We start from the raw sequence: 16395 nt of genomic DNA on the forward strand, positions 1-16395 counted from the left end.
GTAGTGTTTTGAGAAGAGGAAGCTTTGATGGTATGGATAGATTGGACAGGATGGTGTGACTTATTTTTTGATATTGCAATTAAGTAATATAGTCCATCTCGTTATTTACCCAAACCAATCATCTTCCCCGTCATCAAATCCTACGAAATACACTAATAAGGAAAGAATGTTATTGAGCAATTTAAATCTCTTGTGACCCAACTCACCAACATCAAATCCACCTTACAAGATGGCACAACAAGAACATTCTTTAAATAAATAATAGGACTCAAAGGTAAATTTTCAGTAGAGATAATTTGAGTCTGGTCTCCATTTGGCATAACAACTGGTGGTAAAGAAGTGTTCTCCTTACTGTTGACAAGCAAAGCTGGAGAAGAAGTAATGTGATTTGTTGCACCACTATCGATTATCAATTCAGGTGAGGACAAACCTGAAGTAGTAGTGACATTATTTGCATTAGGAGTAGCTATTTGAGATGTTCCATTGTTCTGTATAATGGATAAAAGTTGTTGTAGTTGTAATTCAGTCAATCCAGTCATAATTGGTTGAAGTTGTTGCATCGCTGGAGTCTCTCTGATATTATGAATTGAAGATTGATTGCTATCATTGTGCTTGAAATGATTATTTTTGGTCGTTGAATGCTTGGAATGTCCAGGTGGATAACCATGTAGTTTCCAACATGTCACTCTTGTATGATGATCTCTATCACAATAAGAACAATGCAGCGGCTTGCGGTTATTGGAATTAGGGCAAAAAGAGGGACTAGATTTATATCGAACGGCAAGGGCTACTGGTTCACTTTTTTGACCAACCATGGCAGAAGCTTCTATTGTCTCCCATCTTGCAACTAAATTTGGTTGCTTTTCTTCTTGAATAATGGAAGAATAAGCTTGTGAAACATCAGGTAATGGGTTCATGAGAAGGAGTTGACCACGAATAGCATTATAAGACTCATTCAATCCCATGAGGAATTGCATCAACTTACGTCTTTTATTGTTTACACCACAAGTGCAAGCAACATCATTGTAGGATCCTAACTCATCCCATAATTTGTTTAACTTTGTATAATAAGACGCAACTGTCATATGATCTTGAGCAAGAAAAGTAATCTCTTTCTCGATCTGGAAAATTCGTGGTGAGTTTCTTTGAGAAAAGCGATTTTGAAGATCTTCCCAAACTTCATGAGCAGTGTCATAAAAAATGACGCTATCTGCAATATCAAGTGTCAAAGAATTAAGAATCCAGGATAATACCATATCATTGAATTTTTTTCCATGTCGCGGAGTCCTCTGGTTTGTTTTACGCAGATGGTGCCTCGAGGGTTCCATCAACAAAGCAAAATTTGGATTTTACATTTAAAGAGATGGTCATTGCTCTGCGCCAAGTTGAATAGTTGTCACCATCAAGAGATTTAGAAACAAGAATCATTTCGGGATGATCCAAAGGATGTAGAGAATAAGAATTGTTGGGATCCATGTAAAAATAGAGTAGATCGTCATCGCTCTGATACCATGTAAAAATAAAAGAAGAAAATAATAATATGTTCTACTTTTCTCATTAACAAGACGTAATATATATACAAGTGTGCATATCTTCCTCTCCTATAATTTAGTAATTCTCATAGGATAGTTACCATATTTATAGCAAGAATCATTAAATGTCATTTACTTCCCTAACATATTTAGAGCAATAATCATGGGATACGATTTTCTTTCCTAACATGAAAACGTATTATACTGCTAGATGTTAAGGTTGTACATGCACAAAAAGAACAATGGAGGAATAGAATGAAGTAACATGAATAATTTCAGATATTTGTACCTGTTGGTTACCCAACCCTTGTACATGTGATATCTGTACATGTTGGTTACCCAATCCTTATACATTTATGAAAAATAACCTATTTGATAATCATTTATAAAAGAACAATACCTTTTCTAGAAGTTCTTTCCAATGTGATAAAGCTCTAACTTCAGAACTGTCGGTATTCAATGCCTACAAACGAAATTGTAAAAAAATTAAATGTGCATCATGACATTAAAGGATTGACCACCCATCTTCAATTGTAACGTAAAAAATCATCACTAGATCTAAAACCTTATGAATAGATTATAGAAGTGAGTGTATGAGTGAATCTTGTAAAAGTATGTTTGCTTTGTTTGGTATACAGTAAGTAATAATCTTAAAATTGTTGGGTTCTCAAAAGTAATTATATTAACCTTTTATTGAACATCTTAATTTCAATAGGATGGGGAACCCAAAATAGAAGCAAAACTCGAACAACACGTTAAAACATGTCAAATTTTGAAGTGGTGTGATTAATTTCCTATCACTCCCAGCATCACCAATAGACAATTTCCTCTTTTTGACTTGTAATCTATCATATTAAAATTAGGCTAATTTCGCCACCGCATCCAAAAAATTTTTCAACCAGTGCCACAACAAAATACTACTAAAATCAAATCAAAGGCAATAAGAGATATACCATGTAAATTGATTTACCGACGTGGTCTGATCAGGCAGATCATAGGGCGGGCACGACAAGGTGAGAAGAAGACGAAGAAGGCAGAAGTGGCGGCAGCGGCGGAAGTGGTGGCGGTGTCGAAATCGACGGCGGTGGCAGAAGCGGCGGCGACGACGAAAGCGGTGGCGGCAATAGCGGGGGCGATGGCAGCAACAAGAGCAGCGACGAAGTGATTTAGGGCACAGGCTCGTGAGAAGCGAAGTTGAGAAGAGAAGAGAAATTAGAAAACAACATTAATAAAAATTTACAACTTATAACTTAGTTAATAAATAAAATCAATTTTCTAAAATATACTAATTTAAATATATAATATAATAAAATATAATAAAATTTCATTTTAAATTTTTAAAAAATCAAAAAATTCTATATAATCATATAAATTTATTTTCATGTTAATCCTAAATAAATTTAATTAAATTAAATTTATACAAATTTAGAACGTATAACTTAGTTTTGATAAATAAAATTAATTTTCTAAAATATACTGATTTAAATCTATAATATAATAAAATATAATAAAATATAATAAAAATTTATTTTAGATTTTTTAAAAATCTAAAAAATTTTATATAATCATTTTCTTATTAACTATTAATTATATTATTTTTATTTTCCTAAATAAATTTAATTAAATTAAATTTATACAAATTTAGAACTTATAACTTAGTTTTGATAATAAAATTAATTTTCTAAAATATACTGATTTAAATACATAATATAATAAAATATAATAAAAATTCATTTTAAATTTTTAAAAAATCTAAAAAATTCTATATAATCAAATAAATTTATTTTCATATTAACTATTAATTATATTATTTTTATTTTCCTAAATAAATTTAATTAAATTAAATTTTAATTAGTTTTAATTAATATCATCCTCTCTCTCTCTCTCTCTCTCTCTCTCTCTCTCTATATATATATATATATATATATATATTCTTATTATTATGTTATTTAGTGTTTAGGCATATCTTCATAATTCTTAAATTATCAATATGTTTTATTATATCATTAAGTAATAAATTAAATATTTAATATGTTTTATTTTCATAATTCATAAATTATCAATAGTACCTAAACACAAATTATAAATTAAAAAATTTCATTAATTAAGTTAAATTTTGAAAAAATATTTTTCTATGTTATTATTGTATAATAATTATATAATGTATATATATAAATCTGAGCTAGGACCATTCCGTGAAATGATATTGGACCTAGAATAGTAGAGTCTGTGACAGATACCGTGACCGTTCCAACGAATCATAATCAAGATAATTTGAGACAAATACTTTTTTACCGTCTTATTTGAATGTCTTATATAATTATATTTTCAACCGTCTTTATTAAGTGTCTTATTTAGTTGAATTTGAGACAAAATCTTAAATACTGTCTTAAATTTAATGTCTCCATGTAAAATTTTAAGACACCTATTATTACTATCTTAATTACGTAGTATTTGAGATGAATTTTGTCATTGTCTTAAAATATTTGTCTCAAAAGCCTAGTTTTCTAGTAGTGTGTTAGTGTACTCTTCACTGCTTATGATGATGTTGATGTTGTAGATAAAAGTGTAGGGACTTATGTTATAGAAGTAACACTCCAAGAATTACTTCCTTTGATCATATAACCACTTGACACTATCGAAGTTACAGGAATTGAATTATTGATGATAAATGTGTAGAGACTTTTGTAGTAAAGGAAAATCCCCAAGAATCACAACCTTTAGAGGCACCATCACTTGAGCCAGAGCTAGAGCTCTTACTAGGTCCAGAGGAAGTTGTTGGGATCTTGACGCCCGCCAGAGGGGGATGAATAGCGTCTCACCCAAAACGTCGCTTCCTACAATGATTAGTGTGCACAACGGAAATACAAGACAAACACTAACAAAAGAAGGCAAACCTAACACGTTATTTAATGTGGTTCGAAGATGAAGCTCCTACTCCATAGTTGTCTGTAAGGTGGACGATCCCGATCTGTCAGTGGATGACTCCTACTCCGATCCACAGCTATCCATAAGGTGGACGATCTAGATCCGGCTAGCTTGAGTAGCTCCTTGTAGGTGAAGAAACCTCGACACAACCTCATACAAGCACGCTAGATCACTTGGGCACTTAGAGACTCTAATTAGGGTTAACCACCACTAATTTTATCAACCTTGGCCAAGCACCCCGAGCTCTATTAAATAGAGCTCGGGAGGAAAACACCTACTATTTTCCTTGCCACCAGTCGACTGTTACAACCACCAGTCGACTGGTCCTAAGTGAAATTCAACCGTTACAAGCCAACGATTGACTATCAGTCGACTGATGAAAACACCAGTTGACTGCTACAGTAACGCTACAATGATGCTACAATAACGCTACAGTGATGCTACAATAAAATCATAATCCTATGATTTAACCTCCGAGTACATTCACTCAGCATAGGTTCTCGCCCGACCAACCTAGACTTAGCCTTCTAGCCTCCTCCATCAGCCTTGCGTCCCTCAGATGCCTCCCCATCCTTCATGTCTTGCCTTCTGGAGCTTCCATCAATATTGTCATTGTTGTCGGGTCTTCTTTTGTCAAGAGGTCGCGCGTTCGGGACTTCATCCATTGTCAAGTCACACTTGGACTTACGTTGCCAAGACTACATGCTTGGACTTACACCGTCAAGACTCATCCTTGGACTTTCCTCCTTTGCCAAGATCACACTTAAACTTTCCTTGTTGTACGTGTATCCTGCACACTCACAATGCATATCAAATACAATAATAAACCTAACTTAAACCTTTACCCAAATATCAAAACCTAGGGTCACTAGATTGCTCCAACAGAAGTTACATTCACTTATTTAGAACTTTCAAGTATCTTTCAATACTACAAGGTTAGTATCTCTAGTAATCCTTTAGAAAACATCATTGAGGTACCTGTAATTAATTTTGATGGGTGTGATTCTTTTTTTTTTATACATATTTAGTTAAACTTAATATGGTTCTAGTTCTTTCTTATCTCACATGCGTGTGGGAGGTGTACTCTTTCATTGGGTGTGCAAGTTTCTATAGGGCCAGGGATTGGATTCTTCAATAGAATCATCTCCGACCTCCAGGAAAAACCTTCAAAGAGATGAAGATGGAGGGAGCGATACTTCATAATATTGATCCCATGATAATAGCTCTCTCCACAATTTAGGTCATTAGCAAGAAAGTCTGAAAGTATCTTGTTTCGATAAGAGTGAGATTTAGAAGAACCTAATAAAGGGTCGAGCTAGTGATAAAAAACAAGTGATTCTTGGCTTAACGAGATGCCCTAACTAACTCTATAAAGGTTAGATTCCACATCTCTACAAACTCCTCATGCCTTGTGCTTGAAGTTGGCGAAGACCCTCACTTTGTGATTTTGGCAAACATGCAAGAACAGCGTGGGATGCTCTCATATAGCTTACACCAGACTTTTTCTAAAAAGACAATGTCAAGGCATGACTTAAAGTAAAATTAGCCTGATAGGACGTCTCTCACTTTGGAATGCATTGACCCTTATTTAGTTTTGTAATTTAAAAATTAAGAACTCGGATAAACCTAACTAGCTAGCATTGTATGGTGAAAACTTTTACGCGGCTGTTGAAGCTTGAAAATGTTACAGTAGGTACATGTAGTCCTTGAGTTTGAGCTCATAGCCACCAAATCCAAGGAGACAATGGTTGTAGATAATTTTAGGAGCTCATAGCTTTGCAAAGAACTACTACACCACTCAGGTATGGATTTATCCTTATTTGTTCAATGATTTAACCATTGTATGATTGCTCCGAGGGTGACATTCATTATAATTTTTTTTTTCAATTGACATCATGTATCTAAGATTTTTTTATTTTAATTTTATGAGTGGTCGATCCAACCTTAAGAAAGTGACATTCATTATGATTGGTTTAATTAGTAGTCGTATAATTTTAATTATCTACATATATTATGAGTCAATTGTACGACAGATCAGGTGCATTATTGTCTTGAGGACGGTGGTGGCCCCTCTGAGCCGGCCCAAGAACGTTCCACTCGCTCAAACTGGTTCAAACAACGTCATTACGGCGTGTACGCCCCGGCGACCTCTTCTTATCCTTTTTCGCGGCGGTTTGTTGGAAAATTAGACCTACCTGCCTCTCTTTCTTCTCACCGGAATTATCATTCGATCGATCCACCGGCAGCAGAACAGCAGCGATGGCGAAGCAGGCCCTTTTCGATCTCGAGCGCCAGTTCGCCTTCTACGGCGCCTACCACAGCGACCCCATCAACGTTCTCATCCACACGCTCTTCGTCTGGCCACTCTTATTCACATCGCTCCTCCTCTTCCAATTCACCCCTCCCTTCTTCCACCTCCCCTTCCATCTCGCCGATTCCGGCACCCTGCCCCTTAACTTCGCCTTCGTCTTCGCCCTTGTCTACGCCCTCTTCTACGTCCTCATGGACAGGAAGGCTGGATCCCTCGCCGCCCTCCTCTGCTTCCTCTGTTGGATCGGCAGCCGTGCCCTCGCCCTTCGCCTCGGATTCCCCCTCGCCTGGAAGGTAAGTTTTATTTTATTTCTGACAATTTGATACAATTTCGCTCGTTCTCGATGAAATTGAGAGCGTGTAGATCTGAAAATTTTCTTTCCCTGCTCATCTTGGAGCAGAAATGGTAAGATTTGGGCACACCTTCGTCCTAAATCATTTTATCTACTGTCTGCATGTCCTTATCAGTTTTCTTTAATTTTCAAACTTTTTTTTGTCTCTCCGAGAACCAAACACGGTGCCTGTATATTTTTTTTGCTTTTGTAACCTTATTAGAATGCCAAAGGTACTATATCTTTTAACTACTAGCTGAGACAATTTCAAATAGTTTTGTCCATTGAGTCTTTAAGAGTGGTGGGTATTTTGATATTCAGTAATTCACTAGTAAGGAGATGGGTTGTTGTCACTCTTCATCAAATTGAGGAGGGTTGTTTGTTTCTGCAATCTTAGATTTTGTAGAATATGAAAAAAAAAAAAAAATACCAGCTATCAAGCTCGCACTACAGGAAGAAGAAGAGGATATCGGTAATGAAGACCAACAATAAATAGACAATGGAAGAAGAGAAAGAGCAAACAAAAACTTGGCAATAAATGTCGAGAAAAAGAAAATCTCAGAGGCACAAAACCCTAGAGCTATGATTCCATGACAAGAAACGAAGAATGAAATTCTCTCTTACTTTTTTCATTATGCATATTAATGTGTATATACATTGTACATTGATTAAGTATATAAATCAAAAAATAGAAAATAATAAATTAAAATATTTTATTCCTAAATGGATCCTCGTAGCAAGGGATGTCCATAATAAGGGATGCCCCATATCAAGGATTTCCATGATCAACTTTCCTAAAATAATTATCAACTTTCCAACTGCATATGTTGTGCATTTTGCATCATATGATTGACATTTGCTTTTTATGTAAATTTGAATTCAATGTGCTTATTATTATCCATTATTGGATATATGTTAATTATAAGTAATTTTTTGTATTTTATGTCAACCGCAAATGCATCCTTATATACAATATGGCGTCCCCTCGAGGCGGTCTAATGGCTAGCGCATGAGGTTTTGCCTACTTAAAGTCTGGGGTTTGAATCTCGGCATAGTCGAGGTAAATGTCTCCCTCATGTGTCAATCACTATTCCAAGGGCTAGTAGTCACCCGTGATTTACCTCATCCGTGTTGTCTTGGGACGGGTTGGCGGGGCCGAGCATAATCGTCTTTTGCCAACTTATATGCAATATGACAATTGCATTCCACCCACATGTGCATTTAAAACTTTAGTTGCAAATGTTTTACGCATCCATTTATGCACTGTGCAATACATCAATTGCATGTCACCTACATGTGCATTTTGAAACCATCATTGCAAATTTTGGATTCACATTGTCTTGTTTCTTAGAGATTAAAATAAGTCATCCTTCTTCCTAAACAAGGACTTTATGTTTAATGTTGAAGTAACTAAAACCTAGGTTCCTACTAAGGTTCAAAATCCCAAGCTATGTTGAAATTTTCGTCTTTGACTAGAACAATATTGTTTGGTCTTGTGCCAACATTTCAATATATGCTGCTAGTGGTGAATTAGAGGTGAAAGGAGGAAAAACTAAATAAGAAAAGAATAAGATGACCGCATTATCTTAATTTATCTCTACCCATATTATAACATGTCAAGGGATATCAAGGGCTATTAAGTGTTGGCATAACATCATACAGCGACACAAAAGACATTGTTTGTACCGAGTAGTATCAAATTTTGGTAATTTATCCGTATAATACATTTCGACCATGCTGCACGGTACTATATGAGATTCCAAACCATGGTTCCTATCATCTCTCTAAGTGTGTGGAAAGGCTAGGATTTGGGTGGGAAGCCATGCAATGACTTTGATGGCTTAAGGGTATGCAACAACATGACATTTGATATGAGAGAATAGAGGGCATTGAATCCTTAGATTTTTCAATTTGCAATTGTGACTATGGGTTAGTGTGTTTGTTGTCATTGTCCTCTTGTTGTTCTTTTGTGTGACCATTGACCACTTGCACATATGGACCTTTCTTATCCAAGTTTTCTTTTAGACTGGTTTGATCTTTTGTCCATATTTCAAGTTAAGTTATCCTTGGTATTGGCGATCCTCTATTTGCTACAATTACTATTATTTGCTAGATTTAATACTTAACTCAATTTAGTGTTAGTTTAACTTCATCATATGTAGCTATAGCAATATGTTTTTCTTATAAAAATAATATTTCTTTACTATCAACTTGGTAGTAGTGCAAGTGGTGCCAGAAACCATTTTGAGATGGAAGATTCAGGTGTGAAGTAGTAGTGTGCGTCATCTCTCCTCCATGGTTCTCCCTTTCACATACTCATCTAGCTTTCATCCTTCAATGCAACAACAATGGCCTTTTTCATCTCCTTTATTAATGTAGTGTCCACCAGACACCTTCAAGCAATATTATGTTGCATCATCATCACAATCAAGGTTGCTTGGCCTTCTAATGAACTATCCAATTGTCACTCCATCGTCACATGTACTTCAGTTGTACTGATGCATGTCGTCCTATCTCAAGGCCTTGACAACGTTGATGAATAGATTTATCATCTACCTTTAGTTCATCTTCTTTGGACATATATCACATCTCTGATAGTTTCTTGCACCCAATATCAGGGCCTTTATAATACGATGCCTCCACAAACTCATCCATTATAAGTGCCCATTCCATCTAGTCAACTATTGTGCAAAAGCCTTCCATCCTATGGTGGCTTCTGGCAGGAAGCATAGTTATTAGAGTCATACAATTCATGATTTATATCATGTGATATGATACTATTCACATATAAAAAATATACCGCTCTTACAAATGTATTTGAAGTGGCACAAACCATAACGATTCAATATGATTTAATACAAATTTTGTTTTGTTATAAAAATAAGAAAGAGACTGCATTAAAAATAAATCTAACGACTAAAAGGAAATTTAACTTATTAAAAAATAAAATTAAACCAAAATGAACTTTAATTATATGATAGATGAATGATGTTGAGCTAAAATGCAATCTTAAAAATAACAATAATATGGAAAAAAAAAATCTTGTAAAATAGAAATTAAATCTTATCATATTGATTCATATAATACCAATAAGGGTAAAATTAATACAGACTTATAAGTCATATCATATCTAACTCATCTTCCATTTGACCACAATAATTGTCTTCATACAAGATAATATCATTTGAATTTATGTATATAGTTGTATTTTTTGTTTTTATCTGCGTCCTCCTTCCACTTCCAATTGACCACTAGCACAATATATCAAAACGGCGACATGATACCAAAATAATATCATTTCAGTTAAGGAAAAAAACCCTAGCACGACATGAAATTTTAAACTTAGGTATTTTCTCCACTTTACTCTCTTTTGAGATTAAATACTTGAACACTCATTTGCAATTTGTTAATTTTTTTCATCTTCACAAACTTGAGACCTCTGTGGTACCTCCAGCTTGACTTGAGTTCAAAAAAGATTACACCTTTTGAAATGCAAAATAAGTTGCCTTTTAACCATTGCATAGTATTGCATCTTTTCTAAATTGGGAGTAAGCAAATATTTATTTATTTTCTATTTTTGGGGGGATTTAATGGGACTCTTTTTTATTATGTGACAACTGCATGATTTTTCAGTAGCTTGAGATTATATTAGTTTAATGATTTCATACAAATTGCTAAACTGCTTTCAACTTTATCAACCCTAAAAAAAACTGATTCAACTAGATAAATCATTAATTTAGAAGTTAGACAGCTGTAAATTTCTGAATAGAAATTCTGGATTTGCGGGCTAATTAAGAAAATAAATTGTACATTATATAAATCTATATATTTTATTTAAATTTTAATTTAGTAAATTTTTTGAAACTCTTAGAATGCTACAATTGACTACAATGTCCTACACATTTTTTTTCTACTAAAATTTATCTTTGATTATTATGCTTAACAATATTTGGGCCAGTGTCAATTGACTGGAAATAATGATTTAAGAACTTATGTAAATGATGCAAAGGTAGCTGTAGGTTTATAATCTGTTTGTTCATTAATTTTTTTTTATGTTCTTTTGTCCTCGTCTCTATAATTCCTCTCTATGCATCTGCAACTTCTTTTTTATTTGTTACATTAGTATGACTATATAGAGCCAATGTTGGAGAAAAAAAGATGCATATACCACACTAATTATACTTGGAATTTAAAAGTTCTTATTTTTATGCCTTTTGTACTTCACTAAATGAATGTCAATGGTTGGTTTGAGTTGATCCTTTTTGCTTGTTTTTCCTACTCAAGTGACTTGCATGAGTTAAGTTATCATGCAGAATATGCTGACCTTATAAAATACCGATTTTGTAAGGAAGCAACTAGGTAGCCTCTCCTTGTTTCTACATTCTTATTGTACAGATGAAAAATGCAATATGTTTTCTTTCCTGTATTTTTGTTATATATCAATTCGTTGGAGTAACATCAACATCTGATATATAGTCGAGAAATCCCTAACTTGGTAAAATTTTATTTAGACATTCTTTTGGTTGCCTTTTATTCTTTGTATTAGTTTTTAACATTCCAATCATTGATATGTATAGTTTGAAAAATCAGTCGATCTCAATTCTCAACAGTGTTAGATGGCAAACTCCAATTTGATATTTCCTTGTAAATTTTGTCAAAACGATAAAGTGAAAGTAAACAAAAGTCTTTATTTTTTTAATTTCTTATATATATATAATCTTTTGCCAAAAATCAATGGAGTCAACGAAATCACTCTTAATTTTGATGTTGGGTACCTATGGTTTGAGATCTTGGAGTCAACATATCACTCAGATAAATTACTAAACTCAATACTATTTGGCATAGAGAATCTCTCCTTTATCGATGTTGATCATGGTGCATGCTACAAAAGGGCAATCGCATGAAGCTCTTTCCAATGCGGGATCTTGGGGAATGGTTTATTGGACACAACCTTCTCTTGCTTTGTAAGTGGCTGGTTTCGAGACTTAAACCTGTAACTTGTAGGTCATGGTGCATGCTACAAGACAAATCAAAATAAATTTAAATATTATTTGTTATTTTTTCTAGCTTATATTCATACAACATAATGTCAAAATCATATTTGAAATGTCACTAATTTTATCTTTATTTTTTTGGGGGGGAAAACAAAACATATATATATCTATAAACTTACATCAACACCGTCAACATGAAAGAAAATACTAAATTCTTAATTCTTAAATTAAGTGAACCTCTTTAATTAAACCATTGAGTTTCCGGATACTACAATATTAGTTCAATGAGAGACACAGAGTCCAAACTTGGCTAGATAGCTAACGTAGGCATATAGTTATTTCTCTTCTTTTTCTTCTTCATCTCCTTCCTCCTTCCACCTCAAATTTGTTGCACTATACATCAAAACATCGGCACGATATTGAAATAGTATAGGCCAAAGGCTGAAACTTTCACCATACTTGCAATAGTTTTAATGCACATATAACATAGTGGAGTAGTCAAATCAAGGTAGAGGTCAACCTTGGTGAAGGTTAACCTGCATCATTGAAGTTTTTTGGACAAGGCATATGTGCAATAACGTGTTGCTCAACAGTAAAGTTTAAACCTCGGTGTGGTGTCTGGTTGATGTGAGGTTTGTGGTCATTAACCCAAGATGCAAGGATGGCAGATGGATAACAGAGCTGTTTACATAAGGCAAATATGAGCTAGTCTCATCAGTAGTGTATTAATATGATTTTCTTTTGCCTATTTTATGTATTTATGTTAAGTACTACTAAAAATTAGATATGATTTGTGATTAAAGCACTATTTAAATATCTATATTAAACAGGCAAACAATCTCATTCAATCATGTAACTGGGTACTTATATTTAAATATTTAGATTTTTTAGATTTAATACAAATTACCAACTATTTTTAGGTGGGCTATTTAATATAAATTTTTAAACACTTACCTCAATATTAATCATCAAATAATTATCAACAATTTAAGTATTTTGTAACTACTAAGAGTTTAATAGATTTGCAATGTATGAACTTCTGTTGATCATTTGATGACTATAAGAAATTATTTTATGTTGTATAATAAATTTGATTTATTTAGTAGTTGAGAATATATTAATTTATAATTTTTCTAGTTTACAATATCATTGTATCCTGATTTCAGTTGTTTGCATAAAACTGATTTTAATATTCTCAGATCAGTTAATCCTGATTCCTGATCTGGATTCTGATTCTGCAATGTTTGACATTCTAAAAGAGACATAAATTTGCTTGTGCTTTTTCTATGACCAACGTGTACTCTTGACTCTTGTGATGGTTTCTTCTTGACTCTTGTGATGGTTTCTGAATTCTGAGGTTTTAATTCCATTAGGGGGTCTTCAATCCAAGTGGTTGGGTTTTATAGTTTGGTGCATATAGCCAAGTACATCAGTCAAGCTTCATGTCAGTTTGTTATCCTGAAACATGTTTTCTTCGCCTTCTTTTAATATCGATTAAAGTATTGTCGTACACAGGAAACTTCATCTACAAATTGTAGTCATTTTTGGATCTAAACCGCAGACGAGTATTGCACTTGATTTCCAGATTTATGTAGACTGATGCTCTGTCAAATGCATTTTGAACAGGTTGTTTTGGCAGCTCAGTTATTTTGCTGGACCTTCCAATTTATAGGCCATGGAGTATTTGAGGTGCATACTACTCACTGAATTAATAAATTTGATTATTGGCCAAATATATCTATCTATATATTGTTTCGCTAGGGATCAATTTGTTGTTTGCATACTATAACAGAAACGAGCACCCGCTCTTCTTGATAACCTTTTTCAAGCCTTCTTGATGGCTCCATTCTTCGTTCTGCTTGAGGTAACTTTATCCAACTTCTTGAACTAGGGAGGATCTGGTATGGAGAATAATTTTCTAGTTTTCATCCAGGCACTTAATTTTATCGGGTATGAGCCGTATCCTGGTTTCCACGCCAACGTCCACGCAAAGATTGAAGCGGACCGCAAAGAATGGCAGGCGAGCAAACAAAAGAAGTCTTTGTGAATGGTAGCAACTCAAACACTTGTCTGTGTGAATGTTCAAGTCCTACATTGTACATCTTAAAAATTAACACAGTCGATTTTACAAGAACAGAACCACGTTTGCCCTGATACATTTCCTGAATCATATGTGAAATATATGCATGTGCAGTCATACTTGTAAATTTTTTTTTTTTTTTACCCTATTGAATTGGAGTTTAAACATCATTGGTGTGCAACTCCTTTCTAGACTTGACACTCGAAGAGTGTCCAAAGCTTTCTTTGTAATTCTCCAACTTGTTCGGTGTTCCGTTTCTGTTGAATATTTGAGAATGTGCAGTGCCTTTCACCCTTTACATGGCAAAGTAAACATCTTATGGACAATTAGATGTGCAACGAGCATATGATATATTAACTCTTATCTCATACAATTATGTAAACCAAATGTCAACCTCAGACTGTAAATTGAAGGAAAAAAAAGATCTCTTTTGTGTAAACAAGGGGGAAGGGGAAATGAAGAGGGGGTGGTTGCAAATAGATTTTAATTTTACAGTGAAAGAGACAATCAAAGAAGAAAAGCATATTCAAGTGGAGTTGTCCAAAAGTATGGAAACTTCGCAGCTACCTAATTAAATCATAAAAAAAAACTACACCTCAAAATTATATACAAATTCAACTACACTCAACTTTCTTACCTCTTCCCTCTTCCTAGACTTCAATCTTCTCCCTTCTTTACTAAGAGATTTCATAAATGTCAATAAAAAGAAATGTCCTTGGCCAATGAGTAAGACCAAATGAGTATGCAGATGGGGAGTTCAACCTAGAAAGGTACCTCAGTGTTGATAAGCTCATTCTCAACAATTATGTATTTATATATCAACTTGGGATATTATCCCATTTCTATGTTTACCTATCCTCCATGCACACAAATCCATATTATATTGAACGTAAAAATTGCCTAATTGTTAGTGTGTGCACCCTTCTCATTTAGAATAGTGATGGTCTTATGTTAATATAAGGGATATACCAAGCTTTTCTTTTGATTCTTGCAATACAACAAACTCAAACACGAGGATAAATTCAAGTATGTGTATGTGATATATATATATATATATATATATATATATATATATACACACACACACAATACTAACTAATGGATAAAACGTGGTTTGTAGATTCCTCTTATTTCGCAATCATCCATATTACACTCGCATCGCACCACTAAATCATTTCTTTAAATGAGACGACGGAGTAAGCCTCTATGAATGTGACTATATGACATTATAAGTTCTGACAATAAGCTACGGAGCACTTAGTGGCTAGATTCTTTATAGTCAAGTAAAATCTTGATTTATAGTCTAATCATAAGTCAAGAAAACTCTTGAGATGGACACCCTTTAACGAAGACAATCACCAAGACTTGTTCACTTCCCATGACTATTTAGGTCATCCTAAGCAACTTTCATTGTTGTTGGAGAATTTCTAATGAAGGATACAAGACAATCACTTGCTTCTAGATTTAGCTCGATTTCAAGTAAACACACTTTGACTCAATTTGGGTCAAAGGAGGTATTGAGATTTGGCCCGATTTATTTGACTCTTCAATACTTGAAAGTCGATCTAAAAACAAGAGAACCTATCAGAGAACCTTTAGAAACTAGGATGAAACTCCTTAAATAATAAACTCCACCTAAAATTTGAATCCCAATAATACAATCAATCTCACGAATAAACCTAAGATTACCATAATTCAAACAACAAATGGACCTTTAGATCCATCATCAAACTCAATGCCCATCAACAAAATTGAAGCTCCTCACAGCAACTTTATAGTTGATCTATGAAGTTCACCTAAGCTCAATCACCTAAATCTTTTTCATCTCATGATAGCTACACAAAAACCAGTCAGTGATCAAATATAAATGTTTTACTTAAATTGTATTCCTAGAATATTAGGCCATAATAGTTAAACTCAACTATAAGGGAGGAATCACCGTCCTAATGTAAATTTAACAACCTTATACAGGGGCAGGCTTACTCTATCTAGTTAATCCTTTGTGAGCTGGTCTTCTGCGTGGGAGTAGAGTTTTTCATTCTCAACCAGCAGACACTGATAATCAGTGCAATGGGCGACATATCTCACCTGCTTTCACTTCTAAAACAGTCAGTGTTTGATATTTTGCTCCTCAAATCTTAAAGGCACCTGTTGGTTAATCTGCATTTGTTTTCTTGCTGTGCAGATGTCAGGTGATTCATGTTCTACTTTTAGTAGTA

At 34.0% G+C, this 16395-nt stretch overlaps 1 protein-coding gene across 2 annotated transcripts; it reads left to right on the top strand.

Moving 5' to 3' along the window:
* The first annotated feature begins 6556 nt into the window (after positions 1–6556).
* Positions 6557–14474, top strand: LOC122042398 (2-hydroxy-palmitic acid dioxygenase MPO1-like). 2 transcript variants are annotated; one of them, XM_042602506.1, is made up of 4 exons: positions 6557–7064; positions 11948–12066; positions 13723–13785; positions 13889–13961. In XM_042602506.1, the coding sequence occupies exons 1-3, from the start codon at positions 6720–6722 to the stop codon at positions 13766–13768; spliced, it is 510 nt and encodes a 169-aa protein (XP_042458440.1). In that variant the 5' UTR covers positions 6557–6719; the 3' UTR covers positions 13769–13785; positions 13889–13961. The 2 variants fall into 2 exon arrangements, with proteins under 2 accessions (XP_042458440.1, XP_042458439.1); XM_042602505.1 differs by lacking the exon at positions 11948–12066 and adding an exon at positions 14030–14474 and having other exon boundaries at positions 6569–7064; positions 13889–13960.
* Positions 14475–16395: the final 1921 nt, after the last annotated feature.

This window comes from Zingiber officinale, chromosome 2A (assembly GCF_018446385.1).
Source record: "Zingiber officinale cultivar Zhangliang chromosome 2A, Zo_v1.1, whole genome shotgun sequence".
NCBI lineage: Eukaryota > Viridiplantae > Streptophyta > Magnoliopsida > Zingiberales > Zingiberaceae > Zingiber > Zingiber officinale.